This window comes from Myxocyprinus asiaticus, chromosome 49, assembly GCF_019703515.2.
Source record: "Myxocyprinus asiaticus isolate MX2 ecotype Aquarium Trade chromosome 49, UBuf_Myxa_2, whole genome shotgun sequence".
NCBI classification, from domain to species: Eukaryota; Metazoa; Chordata; class Actinopteri; order Cypriniformes; family Catostomidae; genus Myxocyprinus; species Myxocyprinus asiaticus.
The window spans coordinates 638,584-655,658 of record NC_059392.1 but is presented as its reverse complement, the minus strand read 5'-3'; the positions used below and the strand labels follow the sequence as shown (position 1 = coordinate 655,658).

The following is a 17,075-nucleotide window of genomic DNA, read 5'->3' as shown; positions in this document are numbered from 1 at the left end:
TTTATATACTTCTTTATTAAAAGGGAATATTCTAAAATGTTTAAAACAATAATTGCTGTACTTTCAAAAAATATGAATAAAACAATTATTTATTGATTTGTTTCGAACTTGAATGGTACTTTCTTAATTACCCATTTATTTGACACAGTTATTTCATTTATTTAATTATTTCATTTTGCATTCTTTTATCCTCCAAAATATCAATAATCATAATTAAATGCGTCTGTGTTTGGAAACACTGTATCACGATGATAGGCTAACTGTATAATAATACAAACTCTAAATTAATTAGATTAAATGTCTAAATGTCCAATAATAGGATAATTATTATAAAAGTGAATAAACGTTCTCCCAGCCCTCTCTGTCTCTCTCTTTATGGGAGGAGCGTCTCATTTCTGTTCTTTCGGGTCAAATTCGTCATCAGTAAAAACGCAGAAGTTTCACAGAGATATTCTTCTGTTATTGATGCGGGAGTTCAGCGGAATAAAGTGAACTTTCATCCGCTTAAACACACAGAAATTTCTTTTTCTTTCGACCAGTTTCTACTGTGTTTTTTTTTCAGTTGTTTTTCTTTTTCTTTCTTTTCTGGAGTCGCTTCATGTCTGTTTGCCAATAGAACAAGAATCGCGGGAAATATCGACTATCACGAGCCAAAGAAAATCAGTGAGAGTCTTTAAATCAGGTATTTATAAAGAGCTTCAGTGTTCTTATGTTTTAAAGGTGAAGTTTGATGTGTGAACGCTCGCTGCTGACGTCACCGTGCGGCCCCGCCCCCAGCATCCCTCATTCCATAATTATATGTTCTTTACAAAACATCTGTATGCATTTTAATGATGGAAACGACTTCTTGTGTGGGAAAAAAATTGGTCTCTCTAAGGCCAGTAACTGCTTAAATTACCAAATGTCTTTCATTTGGTATTCAAAATAAATCTTCAAGAGAAACCGAGTTGTTTTTTCAAAAATAATTATAACTGAATCGACCAGCAAATTTAAAGCAGAAGTAAAGCATCTCCGCACACAGGCTTTACGCAGGGGTTTTTTAACAGTTGTCTTTGTGTGGCTATATATAAAATATATGAACAATATGAACTATATATACACTATATTAACAATATGAACTATATAAACATTATATGAACAATATGAACTATATAAACTATAGGAACTATATATTAACAATATGAAATATATATACACTATATGAACAAACAAACTATATATACACTATATGAACAATATGAACTATATAAACTCTATATAAACTATAGGAACTGTATATAAACTATATGAACTATATATACACTATATGAACAATTTGAACTATATATACATTATATGAACAATATGAACTATATAAACTATAGGAACTATATATTAACAATATGAAATATATATACACTATATGAACAAACAAACTATATATACACTATATGAACAATATGAACTATATAAACTCTATATAAACTATAGGAACTGTATATAAACTATATGAACTATATATACACTATATTAACAATTTGAACTATATATAAACTGTATGAACAGTATGAACTATATATACACTATATTAACAATATGAACTATATAAACATTATATGAACAATATGAACTATATAAACTATAGGAACTATATATTAACAATATGAAATATATATACACTATATGAACAAACAAACTATATATACACTATATGAACAATATGAACTATATAAACTCTATATAAACTATAGGAACTGTATATAAACTATATGAACTATATATACACTATATGAACAATTTGAACTATATATACATTATATGAACAATATGAACTATATAAACTATAGGAACTATATATTAACAATATGAAATATATATACACTATATGAACAAACAAACTATATATACACTATATGAACAATATGAACTATATAAACTCTATATAAACTATAGGAACTGTATATAAACTATATGAACTATATATACACTATATTAACAATTTGAACTATATATAAACTGTATGAACAGTATGAACTATATATACACTATATGAACAATATGAACTATATATACACTATATGAACAATTTGAACTATATATACACTATATGAACAATTTGAACTATATATACATTATATGAACAATATGAACTATATAAACTATAGGAACTATATATTAACAATATGAAATATATATACACTATATGAACAAACAAACTATATATACACTATATGAACAATATGAACTATATAAACTCTATATAAACTATAGGAACTGTATATAAACTATATGAACTATATATACACTATATTAACAATTTGAACTATATATAAACTGTATGAACAGTATGAACTATATATACACTATATGAACAATATGAACTATATATAAACTATATGAACAATATGAACTATATATAAACTATATGAACAATATGAACTATATATACATTATATGAACTATATATACACTATATGAACAATATGAACTATATATAAACTGTATGAAAAATACAAATTATATAAACTATATATAAAGTATATGAACTATATATAACTGAATGAACAATATGAACTATATATAAACTATATGAACAATACGAAATATATATACACTATATGAACAATATGAACTATATGTAAACTATATGAACAATATGAACTATATATAAACTATATGAACAATATGAACTATATATACACTATATGAACAATATGAACTATATAATCTATATGAACAATATGAACTATATATACACTATTTGAACAATATGAACTATATATAAACTATATGAACAATATGAACTATATATACACTATATGTACAATATGAACTATATATATATACACTATATGAACAATACGAAATATATATATATATACACTATATGAACAATATGAACTATATAAACTATATAAACTATTGGAACTATATATTAACAATATGAAATATATATACACTATATGAACAGTATGAACTATATAAACTCTATATAAACTATAGGAACTATATATAAACAATATGAACAATACAAAATATATATACACTATATGAACAATACAAACTATATATACACAATATGAACAATATGAACTATATAAACTATATATAAACTATAGGAACTGTATATAAACAATATGAACTATATATACACTATATGAACAGTATGAACTATATATACACTATATGAACAATATGAACTATATATAAACTGTATGAACAGTATGAACTATATATACACTAAATTAACAATATGAACTATATATAAACTGTATGAACAATATTAACTATATATACACTAAATTAACAATATGAACTATATATAAACTGTATGAACAATATGAATGATATAAACTTTATATAAACAATATGAATAATATGAAGGATATAAACTGTATATAACTATATGAACAATATTAACAATATGATATATAATCTATATAAACTGTATCTAAACTATAGGAACTATATATTAACAATATATATACTATATGAACTATATATAAACTGAATGAACAATATGAACGATATAAACTATATATAAATTATAGAAACTACTTTATATATAAACTATATGAACTATATATACACTTTATGAACAATACGAATGGTATAAACTATATATAAATTATAGGAACTATATATTAACTAAATATAAACTATATGAATTATATATAAACTGAATGAAAAATATGAACGATATAAACTATATATAAACTATATGAATGATAGGAACTACAGTATTTAAACCATATGAACTATATAAACTATATAAACTAAATGCACTATATAAAGGATATGAATACAAACTATATAAAATGCATTCAGTTTAATTGTTTGCATGTCACTCACAGAAATATTGTGTCTGAATTTCTGGAATGTGAATTCTTTTATTGAACAGTTTCTATATTTACACATTTAAGCAAATGCTTCAGACCACAGATCCTGAACAGACTGTCTGCCAAACACACACTCGCTTGTTTTTTCCTTCATCAGAGGCTGACAGAACTACAAATACAACGCAGTTTAGAGAAACATTATTTATTATACAGTCTTATATACAGTGACCCCAAAAGTATTTGTTCACTGAAGTTACACTTAAAAAATGTCTGAATGTCATTATGTTAAATTACAGAATGGTTGTGTTCTCAGTTTATGCAAATGATGTTATCTCTTTCCATTGTGTTGAACTCTTGTGTCATTGGCACAGATCTGCATTCAAACCGGTTCCAGACCAGCAGTTTGGTGTTTTAGTGGTATTCAGGTAACCATGGCGACCCGAGGCCATGCCTCCAGCTCATTAATGAGTAATCACACAAAGGAACGAGTGACCATGGCTAAAGTCATGCTGGAAAACTTCTACAGTAACCTTATAACACAACATGAGGAGAGAGAGATAAGGTATATACACACAACCCTAAAAACAAAGATTCCTGTAAAGATTTAAAGAATTAAAACCAAAAGGGAGTTTACAGCCAAACTTTTATTCTATAGTTCTTTAGAAAAAACCTCTACATTCACTCCAAAGTGTCTTTGTTCACTTCTTTTTCACCTTCAGAAGCGTGTACGAAACAAACAGTCTTTCTTAGTGTTTGTGTAGTTGTGTTCTGCGCTTTTTGTCAAGTGTAACGCTACACAACTTCTGTTTGTGTGTGCAATAAATAGTATGGTAGTACAGTTCTTGCCTCAAGTAATCTAGAAACATTCTGTTCACAGGCAGCAAAAACTGGAGAAAGTAATGGATGAGGAGGGACTACCTGATGAAGAGGTGAACATCTATTTACACAACAATTACACACACACTCACACACATATTTATGTATCTCAGTGAGCACATATCTATAGAAGACAGATCCTGCCATGGAGTAAAAAAGGTCATTCTGACTTAATATCTCACAACTGTGACTTTATATCTTGCAACTGAGAGATAATAAGTCACAATTGCGAGATTTAAAGTCACAACTGCAAGAAATAAAGTTGCAAATCCCAGATACTAAGTTACAATTGTGAGATATAAAGTCACATTTCTGATAAAAAGTCGCAGTTGCAAGATATAATCATAATTACGAGACATAAACTCACAACTGATATAGAAATATAGTCGCAATTCCGAAATATAAAGACGCAACTTAGTAGTAATTGCAAGATATAAAGTTGCAATTGCGAGAAATAAAGTCATAATTACGAGATATAAAGTTGCAAATCCGAAATATAAAGTCATAATTGTGAGATATAAAGTCACAGTTGCAAGAAATAAAGTAGTAATAGGCAGATATAAAGTTGCAATTCGGAAATATAAAATTGCAATTGCGAGATACAAAGTCGCAATTCCAGAAAAAGTCGTAATTGCCTATACATCATGATGGCGCCATGGATGGCCGCCTCGGTGTGGAGCGCTTCTATTGTTTTGTTGTTTTTGTTTGTTTGTCCTGTGTTTAGCAATCTTTTTCCAGTCAGTTTTACCAGAGACGAACTGCTGAACATTTGACAGCATATACCAGTCAATCTTTTCCCGGATTTTGAATATTCTGACATTTTGTTTGACATTATAGTTGGAGGCGAGGCTGTGTTGTTTAAACACGCTATGAGACGCAGGCGAGGGAGACGAGCAGGCGCGCTGGTCAAACTCCGTCGGCGCGGCTTTCGAACAAGCTGCCGAGCATTCATCTAGCGAATCTCCGCTCTCTTCCTAACAAAGCGGACGAACTACATCTCCTCACCAGCACAAACAAGGACTTTGCAACCTCTGCTGCCTTGTGCTTCACATAAACCTGGCTGAGTGAAGCCATTCCGGACAGCGCGTTACATCTGCCGGGCTTCCAGCTGTTCAGAGCGGATCACATCGCGGAGTTAACGGGGAAAACAAGAGGCGGTGGAACATGCTTTTACATCAATGAAAGTTGTTGTACAGATGTAACAACGTTAAAGAGGATGTGCTGTCCTAATTTGGAAGCGCTCTTTATTAACTGTAAGCTGTTCTACTCGCCGCAGGAGTTTTCCTCGTTTATTCTGGTGAGTGTTTATATCGCGCCAAACGCGTGTTTGAACACAGCGCTGCAACAGCTGGCTGATCAAATCACAGACACAGAACAACAATACCCGGACTCAGTTATTATTATTCTTGGGGATTTTAACGAAGAAAATCTCACATGTGAACTGCCCAAATACACACAGCACATCACATGCCCCACCAGAGACAGGAACATACTGGATCATTGCTACACAACAATAAAGGATGCATATCGCTCTGATCCTAGAGCAGCTTTGGGACTCTCTGATCACTGTCTGGTTCATCTTCTTCCAACCTACAGGCAGAAATTAAAATCAACCAAGCCTGTAGTAAGGACTGTAAAGAGATGGACCAATGAAGCAAAGCTGGAACTACAAGCCTGCTTCGATTGCACGGATTGGAGTGTTTTTGAAGCTGCAGCCACAGACCTGGACGAGCTCACAGATACTGTGACATCGTATATCAGTTTCTGTGAGGATATGTGCATTCCTACTAGGACTTATTTAAAGTTCAACAATGACAAACCATGGTTTACAGCAGAGCTCAGGCAGCTTCGTCAGGCCAAAGAGGATGCTTACAGAGTTGGGCATAAAATCTTGTACAATCAGGCCAGGAACACACTGAATAAGGGAATCAGAGTGGCTAAAAGAAGATACTCTGATAAGCTGAAAAACAAGTTTTCAGCTAACAACCCTGCATCAGTGTGGAGTGGCATGAAACAACTTACGAATTACAGGACTCCTGCCCCCAACCCTGTGGTGGACCAACAACTGGCTGATGACCTGAATGTGTTCTACTGCAGATTTGAAAGGCCCAATCTCACACCCCACACCCACTCTGACCTTCACTTCACACAAACACCAACACCTCCTGCAACCCCCCTCCTGCTACTCAATCTGCACTTAAGATCTGTGAAGATGATGTGAGCCGGTCTTTCAGAAACAAAAGACGAGGAAAGCTTCAGGCCCAGATGGCGTCTCACCAGCGTGTCTTCGATCCTGTGCTAACCAGCTGGCACCCATCTTCACACAGATCTTCAATAGATCACTGGAGCAGTGTGAAGTCCCATGCTGCTTCAAACGCTCAATCATTATTCCTGTCCCAAAGAAACCAAAAATCACAGGACTTAATGACTACAGACCTGTCGCCCTGACGTCTGTGGTCATGAAATCATTTGAGAGACTGGTGTTGGCCCACCTGAAGGACATCACTGGACCCTTTCTAGATCCCTTTCAACTTGCTTATTGAGCAAACAGGTCTGTGGATGATGCAGTCAACATGGGATTGCATCATATCCTGCAACATCTGGACAGACCAGGGACATATGCAAGGATCCTTTTTGTGGACTTCAGTTCGGCTTTCAACCCCATCATCCCAGCTATACTCCAGAATAAATTACACCAACTCTCTGTTCCCACGTCTATCTGTCAGTGGATTACCAGCTTTCTGACAGACAGGCAGCAGCTTGTGAGACAGGGGAAACTCACTTCCCTGTACAATCAGCACTGGTGCCCCCCAGGGATGTGTGCTCTCCCCACTACTCTTCTCCCTCTACACCAATGACTGCATCGCCAAGGACCCCTCTGTCAAGCTCCTGAAGTTTGCAGATGACACCACTGTCATCGGCCTCATCTGAGATGATGATGAGTCTGCATACAGAATGGAGGTTGAACAGCTGGCTGTCTGGTGCAGTCAAAACAACCTTGAGCTGAACACGCTCAAAACAGTGGAGATGATTGTGGACTTTGGGAGCAACACCCCAACACTGACCCCCCTCACCATTCTAAACAGCACTGTGGCAGCAGTGGAGTCATTCAGGTTCCTGGGCACTACCATCTCACAGGGCCTGAAGTGGGAGACACACATTGACTCCATTGTGAAAAAGGCCCAGCAGAGGTTGTACTTCCTTTGCCAGTTGAGGCACTTCAGAGCTCTGAGCACCAGAACCGTCAGGCACAGGAACAGTTTTTTCCCTCAGGCTATCCATCTCATGAACAGTTAAATTGCCCCATTGAGCAATAACTATGTGCAATACACAGTTTAGTCTTTCTTATATTTATCCAACACATCCAACCTCTTCTGCCATTTCATTCCTCTGAAAAAAAAACAAAAAACATTTGCACTGTACATAACAGATTTCTATTTGCACTGTACATAACAGATAACAGATTGTATTAGATTTGCACTACCCATGTGTATGTGTGTATGTACGTATGTGTGTATGTACGTATGTGTGTCTGTATGTATGTGTATAATAATTTTTTATTTTTTATTATTATCTATGTCTTGCTGCTGTTTTTGTATTGTTTTTGTATGGTTGTACACTTTAAGCTCCTGTCACCAAGACAAATTCCTTGTATGTGTAAGTATACTTGGCAATAAAGCTCATTCTGATTCTGATATAAAGTCGCAATTCCGAGATATAAAGTTGCAATTGTGAGAAAGACGCAATTCCAAAAAAAAGGTCGTAATTGCCAGATATAAAGTTGCAATTCCAAGATATATAATCGCAATTCTGAGATATAAAGTTGCAATTATGAAATATAAAATTGCAATTGCGAGATATAAAGCCGCAATTCCCCAAAAAGTCAGAATTTCCAGATATAAATTTGCAATTCCGATATAATATCGCAATTCCGAGAAAGTCGCAATTCCAAACAAAAAGTCGTAATTGCCGGATATAAAGTCGCAATTCCGTGAAAGAAAGTTGCAGTTCAAAAAACAAATAAAGATATAAAGTTGCAATTCCAAGAAATAAAGTTGCAATTGCGAGATATACCAGCACCAGCGTGATGAAAATGTTGGTTGCCAGGCCTAAGATGGTAATGAGGTTAGGTGCAATCCAGGGTGGCATCTTGTGAACGAGCCACTCCCAGTACCGCTGCATGACGGGTTCGAGCAGGGAGCGACCGGAGCTGCTGTAGCGATGCTCCTCCAAACGCTTAAGCTGGTGATGGGACAGAACTGGCACCGGCAGCTCGACCAGACGCCTCAGTGCACTGGGGGCAAACCAGCATGGCGAATCCATGCCCCGCCCATGGTCACACCCCCTGTCCTGCCTCCCATGTGGCCCTATCAGCCCACTCATCACCCTCAGCCAATCACAGTCTGAGCCTGAGCCTGACTCCGCCCACTACCCCACCCACACAGTCACAGCAGGATGGCAAAACACCTACAAACATGTCAGAGTACAAAATGTTAAAATAATTGTAATAAATGCGAATGATTTGGAGGTATTTTTATATCGATATAAAGTCACAATTCAAAAAAATTATAAAGTTGCAATTCCGAGATATAATATTTCAATTCAGAGAAAGTCACAATTTCACAAAAAAAAAAAGTCGTAATTGCCAGATAAGAAAGTTGGAATGGCAATATATAACATCTGCTTATTCAAAAAATCTGGCAACGCAAAAAATAAATAAATAAATGCGTTGAGATTTGATGTCATCGGGTTATTCTATGCTTTTGATGTCAAAACCTAAAAAGAGATATAAAGTTGCAATTTCGAAAAATAAAGTTGCAATTGCAAGATATAAACTAGTGATTTATGTCACGCAATTGTGACTTTACATCTCGGAATTGTGAGTTATAAAGTCGCAATTGCGTGAAATAAAGTCAGAAATGTTAGATATAAAGCAGGATCAAGGCACCATACACATCATACACTTTTTAATATTAAACAAAGCTAATTAACCCCAAACACCTTAGAGAACACTTTGTGCATTTTTAAAATTAAAGAAAAAAAAAAACCATGATTTACTTTATATATGATCCATTTTTACAAATGAGATTGTCCTAAAGGGGAGATTTTGTCAGATTTAACCCACTTCTGGAATTATTTTTTAAACTATACATACATACATACACACACACACAGGTTACATAAATAATATGTATATGTTGTGTTTCAGAAGCGCGTGCGTCGCTCTCAGCACGCTCGTAAAGAGACAGAGTTCCTTCGGCTAAAGAGAACCAGACTGGGACTGGAAGACTTTGAGTCTCTGAAGGTGATTGGACGAGGAGCTTTCGGCGAGGTGATTATGAGTGCTGATGACACACTAATGAATCAGTGTGTGTCTGTTGTAGATATAAATGTGTGTTTGTGTTGTTGTCAGGTGCGTTTGGTTCAGAAGAAGGACACGGGTCATGTTTACGCCATGAAGATCCTTCGCAAAGCCGACATGCTGCAGAAAGAACAGGTGACGCCTAACGAAAGTTTAATTTCAAGTTGCTAATGATCACCATCGTCTATCAGCAACAATTACATATATAATTAAAATCTTATTCAAAAAATCCGACAACTCAAGAAAATAGCGTTTACATGAGAGTTGAAATCATCTTCTATGCTGCGTTCACAAAACTTCAAAAATAAATACATTTAAATGTAATAAGAAAAATAAACTGAAGATGAAATCCCTGTTTATTTCTGTCTGTCAGGTGGGTCATATCCGTGCAGAGAGAGACATCCTGGTTCAGGCAGACAGTCTCTGGGTAGTGAAAATGTTCTACAGTTTTCAGGATAAAATGAATCTTTACTTGCTGATGGAGTTTCTACCTGGAGGTGAGTTTACTCTGGGTTCTGAAGCAAAACCAGTTGAGAAGCACTGGCTTATAAACCACTGATCTAATGACTGTAATGTTACGTCAGGGTCTGCAATGATGAGATCTTGTCTGTTGTGTTGAGAGTTTGTGTGATGCTCATGAAATATTACAAACTCTGCAGGTGACATGATGACTCTACTGATGAAGAAAGACACTCTGACGGAGGAGGAAACTCAGTTTTACGTAGCCGAGACGGTTCTGGCCATCGATTTCATCCACCAGCTGGGATTCATACACAGAGACATCAAACCAGACAATGTGCTACTGGACTCAAAGGTCAAACACTGTGGCCAATTCACTAAACTAAACAGTTACGACACTTTACTGCCCTACAAAAGCAAAACACAGTAACTACAGTTGTGACTCTTTCATGATACACAGGTTTGGATCAGCTATACTCTGCGAATTGCAATAACTACAAAATCCACACTGAAACCCAAAAACGTTTTATTGTTGGCATAGTCACTGCGATTTGACTTTGTAGCGCAGTTAAACGCATGATATTTCAGTGCAAAAACCTGCGTATTAAGCCAGAAACATACTTTACACCAGTACGTGTATGCAGATGCGAGTGCATTGCCAACGCGCATTGCCAACACACAGTCTATTTAAACATACTGTACATAACGTGCGTTTTTGTGTTTCTGTGGCGGTAACAAACCTCAGTCCTCAAGGGGGCGATAGAGTTACCTTTAAACGTCTGTGCCATTAAACTGGATGTGTTATTATTCAGGTAAGTTGCTATAAATATATTGACTTTAAAAACATCCTCAACTATATTATCTTTGAACTGTTGCCCCATCATGACAGTTCATACTAATCTTGCTATAGCACCCCTTGTGGCAACATTGAGAATGCAATGCATACTTACATTGTGTTAAAAATTGCGGTCTGACGCAATTGGAAAGCAGCTACATGCGAAATCGAGCTTGTGTAGCTAGAAGCGTGTGTGTTCACATACTTGCGTTATGTTTCGGGATTTATTCACTAACATTCCGAAATCCAGTTTAACCAGACGCTAAATGTGCTGAAATATCAATGTGCCATGAGCACTGTTGGGTAAGTTACTTAAAAATAGTAATCCACTACAAATTACTAATTATTGCTCTAAAATTGTAATTAGATAATGTAACAGTTCATGGATGGGCAAGGAAGAGGCCAGAACAGTCAATGTAAAGTTTAATGCTAAACTTAAAACCAACATAAATAAACGTGCAACGCGGCCGCGTGCGTCTATCTCTCCTGAACCGGCATCTCCGGCCGCCCCTTTATCTCGCTCTCCCTCTGATCATCTGATTCAGTGCTGGCAGTGCTCCATCACAGCCCGGCCACGCCCTCCTCCTCGTCACAGATAACTTTACTAATTACTTCATTGATAAAGTAATCACATTACTAACTACTTTACGTTACTTTCTAAAACACATTTCCGTTCAAAATAATGTCTATGTTTCTTTCTTGTTCATTGTTACACACAAGTCACACACTCAGCACCTCACATTTCTCCTTCACAATGACTCGTTACTGGTCCATAATTCATATATTCTACATAACACTATAATGTACTTAAACGTTATTAAATTAATTGGGTTAGGGTTAGGTTAAAGTCAGTAACTGTAATCTGATTACAAGAATTAAAAATGTAATGCATTACACAATTGTTTTTGACTAAAAAGTAATTAGATTACAGTAACTAATTACTTTGAAATTGGATTAGACCCAACACTGGCCGTGAGTATTTAAAATAAGTAAGCCATTTCTTTCTCCTGTCTATGCTAATTAGGCTCATTGATGACACATCAAACTTTGACTAGTTTCCAGAATCAAACATCTTGCAGCCTACAAGTAAGACACACAGGAAACAAACACATAGGGAAGAGTCAAACATACAAAACAAACAAACAGGAAACAGTCACAAATGAAACAAGCAGAAAACAGTCACATAGGAAACAATCCCACAGAAAATAGACATATTGTAAACAGACACACAAGAAACAAACACACAGGAAACAGAAACAAAAGAAACAGACAAACTGTATACAGACAAACAGGAAACAGACAAACAGGAAACAGTTAGACAGGAAATAGACAAACAGGAAACAGACAAACAGGTAACAGACAAACAGGCAACAGTCACAAAAGAAACAGACAAACAGGATACAGACAAACAAGAAACAGACAAACAGGAAACAGTTACACAGAAAACAGACAAACAGGAAACAGTTACACAGGAAATAGACAAACAGGAAACAGTTACACAGAAAACAGACAAACAGGAAAGAGTTACACAGAAAACAGACAAACAGGAAACAGTTACACAGGAAATAGACAAACAGGAAACAGACAAACAGGTAACAGACAAACAGGAAACAGTCACAAAAGAAACAGACAAACAAGAAACAGTTACACAGGAAATAGACAAACAGGAAACAGACAAACAGAAAACAGTTACACAGGAAATATAGAAACAGAAATCAGTCACTAAAGAAACAGATGAACAGGAAACAGACACATAGGAAACAGATACACAGGAAATGGACAAAAAGGAAGCAGACGCACAGGGAACAGTCAATTATGGATTGTGCTTTATTCACAAAGCTCAGCTGTATTCTAGCTGCACAATTAATTTTGCGCTAGAATAATAAATGTATACAAACCTGCTTTCCACTAGCGAAACTGGATTTTATTTCTTTTCTACTGATCATGGCAGTAGTAATTTATAAAATGATACTGAACCGGGCGCTAAAACAATGCAGACAGCACATGCAAATAAACAACACTATCAGCGAGAGCAATTGATTCTCAGTGACTTTCCCCTCACAATCTCTCATTCATTTATGTGGTGTGAATATGTCACAGAAACAAGAAGTGACTCAATGACTGACACATCCTTATTCTGCTGTCTTCTGTTTCTGCTCAGCTTCCTCTCAGCAAGTGCTCTGATTGGCTGTGAGATGTGTTTCATCAGAACTGTGTGTGTGTTTCAGGGTCATGTCAAGCTGTCTGATTTCGGGTTGTGTACAGGGCTCAAAAAAGCTCATCGGACCGAGTTCTATCGGAACCTTAATCACAGCCAATCCAACGACCTCAGTGAGTGACAAATACCCTGATGTCATGCCAACACACAACTTCCTGTTTCAGCACAGAAAAGAAAACTGCTTGTCGAGTGAATTGACATTGACTTTAATACCAGAAGCTTTACAATCTGATCTCAGGTCAAAATCTCTATAGTCTTCATAATGCAATATAAATAATCATGTGTTTTTCTGTCAGCGTTTCAGCATATGAACTCTAAAAGAAAAGCAGAGACATGGAAAAGAAACCGTCGACAGCTGGTGAGTGTTTAAAACAGCATCATGAAGCTTCATTAGTTGTTTAAAGCACACAGGAAGTGATGCATTATGTTGCTCCACCTCTTTCAGGCCTTCTCCACTGTGGGAACGCCGGACTACATCGCCCCGGAGGTCTTCATGCAGACCGGCTACAACAAACTCTGTGATTGGTGGAGCCTTGGCGTCATTATGTATGAGATGCTGATTGGTACGAAGCAAAATATTTGTAAATGAGAGTCACTTTGAGTATGTTGATTCTTTTGTTCAACAATGTAGCATTTAACTGATCAACAATATAGTCAAACTCGTAAAAGTACTGTTTGAAATAACTTACAATAATTTTTTTACCTGTGGTGGCACAGTCCATAAAAAAGTTTAGAATAAGTATAGTAGAACAGTAAAAGCATTTCGCTTTCAGTGAGGACAGACTAATAACTTGGCATTCAAAAACACGCATCCTGTCTGGTTAGCACATGTGTTACTGTGTGTGTGTGGTTGTTGACATTAATGTTGTGGTGTTGTAGGTTATCCTCCGTTCTGCTCAGAAACTCCTCAGGAGACCTACAAGAAGGTGATGAACTGGAAAGAGACGCTGGTGTTTCCTCCAGAGGTCCCGATCTCAGAGCGAGCCAAAGAACTGATCCTGAGATTCTGCTGTGAAGCTGATCATCGTATCGGAACGGCTGGTGTTGAAGAAATCAAGAGAAACGCTTTCTTTGAAGGAGTCGATTATGACCATATCAGGTTTAACAGATTAACTGTTCCATTATTATGTTATTATTATTTGATCAGTTCTTTTACTTACAATGCATTACAACTCGTTCACAGAGAGAGACCTGCTGCAATTCCTATTGAGATCAAAAGCATCGATGACACATCAAACTTCGACGAGTTTCCAGAATCAGACATCTTGCAGCCTACAAGTAAGACACACAGGAAACAAACACACAGGGAGTGTCAAACATACAAAACAAACAAACAAACAGGAAACAGTCACACAGAAAATAGACATATTGTAAACAGACACACAAGAAACAAACACACAGGGAGTGTCAAACATACAAAACAAACAAACAAACAGGAAACAGTCACAAAGGAAACAATCACACAGAAAATAGACATATTGTAAACAGACACACAAGAAACAAATACACAGGAAAAAGACAAACAGGAAACAGTTATACAGGAAACATTTACACAGGAAAAAGACAAACAGGAAACAGTTACACGGGAAAAAGACAAACAGAAATCAGTCATAAAAGAAACAGACAAACAAGAAACAGACAAACAGGAAACAGTTATACAGGAAACAGTTACACAGGAAACAGACAAACAGGAAACAGTTACACAGGAAAAAGACAAACAGGAAACAGTTACACAGGAAAAATACAAACAGGAAACAGTTACAGAAGAAACAGACAAACAGGAAACAGTTACATGGGAAAAATACAAACAGGAAACAAACACACAGGGAAGAGTCAAACATACAAAACAAACAAACAGGAAACAGTCACAAAGGAAACAATCACACAGAAAATAGACATATTGTAAACAGACACACAAGAAACAAATACACAGGAAACAGACAAAAAAGAAACAGACAAACAGGAAAAAAACAAACAGAAATCAGTCATAAAAAAACAGACAAACAAGAAAAAGACAAACAGGAAACAGTTATACAGGAAACAGATATACAGGAAACAGACAAACAGGAAACAGTTACATGGGAAAAAGACAAACAGGAAACAGTTATACAGGAAATAGACAAACAGAAATCAGTCAATAAAGAAACAGACAAACAGGAAACAGTTACATGGGAAAAAGACAAACAAGAAACAGACAAACAGAAAACAGTCACTGAAGAAACAGACAAAACAGGATACAGACAAACAGGAAACAGTTATACAGGAAACAGACAAACAGGAAACAGTTCTACAGGAAAAAGTCACATAGAAAACAGACACACAGAAAGTAGATTATCACATTCATTCTATCATACTTGTCAATTTGTAAGCCATGAGGTTGATGTTTTGATGTCTCTGTTGAGGTCCAGCGGTGGTGAGCAGTCATCCAGAGTCTGAATATAAGAACAAGGACTGGGTCTTCATCAACTACACCTACAAACGATTTGAGGGTCTGACGGCCAGAGGAGCCATTCCATCATACATGAAGACTGGGAAAAGATAAATACCTTCTTCATTCTCTTCTCTTGCTGTCTGAGCTCTTGATATTCAATGAAGCATTTCATTGCACGATTACAGAATAATTCTAATGAGGATTTAGTCTTCTGTAAATGGTCACGTCTGTCTCGACACTACCAAAGAGAACATCTTTATATCAGTCTGTTCTCTTCCAGGAAGCCACTCTGGGCTTTAGAAAAACATTTTCTTCACTGCTGGATTTCATTTTCATTTGTTATTTGTGCTGTACTTTTTACAATCTTGTTTTTTATGGTCAAAATCTTCAAAGATTGTGCAGGCAAATGGCCTCAAGTTTTAATAGATCATCACCCAATGATCCAAAACCATGTAGCTATTCTAAAGTGCTCTTAGTATTTGTAGGATTTCCATTATTGTATATATTTAATGACTTGTCATGTTGGCTTAAAACCCTTGCTGAAATTCATGTTTGACTCTCAGTGAAGACAATCACATATTTAATTGTGCTTTTCAATTATAATGCCAAATAATGGGTGGAATCCCATGAATGCATAGCAGATGTATGATCAGTCATGTTGTTTATCCATATTTATATTTTTTTGATAATATTTTTGCATGACTGTGTGCTAGTTTTAGCTTTCTCGATGTGGTTTGTCAGTGCTTCGATTTCACTTATTCACAAGTTTCTTCGGCTGAAAGCTTTATTTGTATATGAATGTGATTGTGTCATTGAATTTGACTGGTACTGATTTGAATTTCAAAGGTACAATCAGAGGGTCACATGGTACAAGTGCTCTGATTCTTCTGTTTCATAGTCTAATTGAATTTTGCAGTTCATTTCTGTTTCTTGATGTTTATTTTCTGGACATTATTATGCATTTACTTTGAGTTATTACAATGTGAAATAAATTATTGCTAGAAAAATACTTATTCTGTATCTTCTCTTTGTAACACCATGGTCAGGTTTGATTGCAGCATAATGAACTACAAAAA

General features: G+C 35.7%; 1 protein-coding gene across 1 annotated transcript; it reads left to right on the top strand.

The window, feature by feature from the left end:
- Nucleotides 1-399: 399 nt before the first annotated feature.
- Nucleotides 400-17,008, top strand: LOC127438390 (serine/threonine-protein kinase 38-like). The gene is made up of 13 exons (XM_051693945.1): nt 400-682; nt 4,190-4,380; nt 4,696-4,747; nt 9,904-10,026; nt 10,108-10,191; nt 10,430-10,553; nt 10,716-10,870; nt 13,579-13,681; nt 13,865-13,926; nt 14,014-14,131; nt 14,448-14,667; nt 14,752-14,846; nt 15,971-17,008. Exons 2-13 carry the CDS (start codon nt 4,250-4,252, stop codon nt 16,108-16,110), a joined length of 1,407 nt encoding a protein of 468 aa, XP_051549905.1. The 5' UTR covers nt 400-682; nt 4,190-4,249; the 3' UTR covers nt 16,111-17,008.
- Nucleotides 17,009-17,075: the final 67 nt, after the last annotated feature.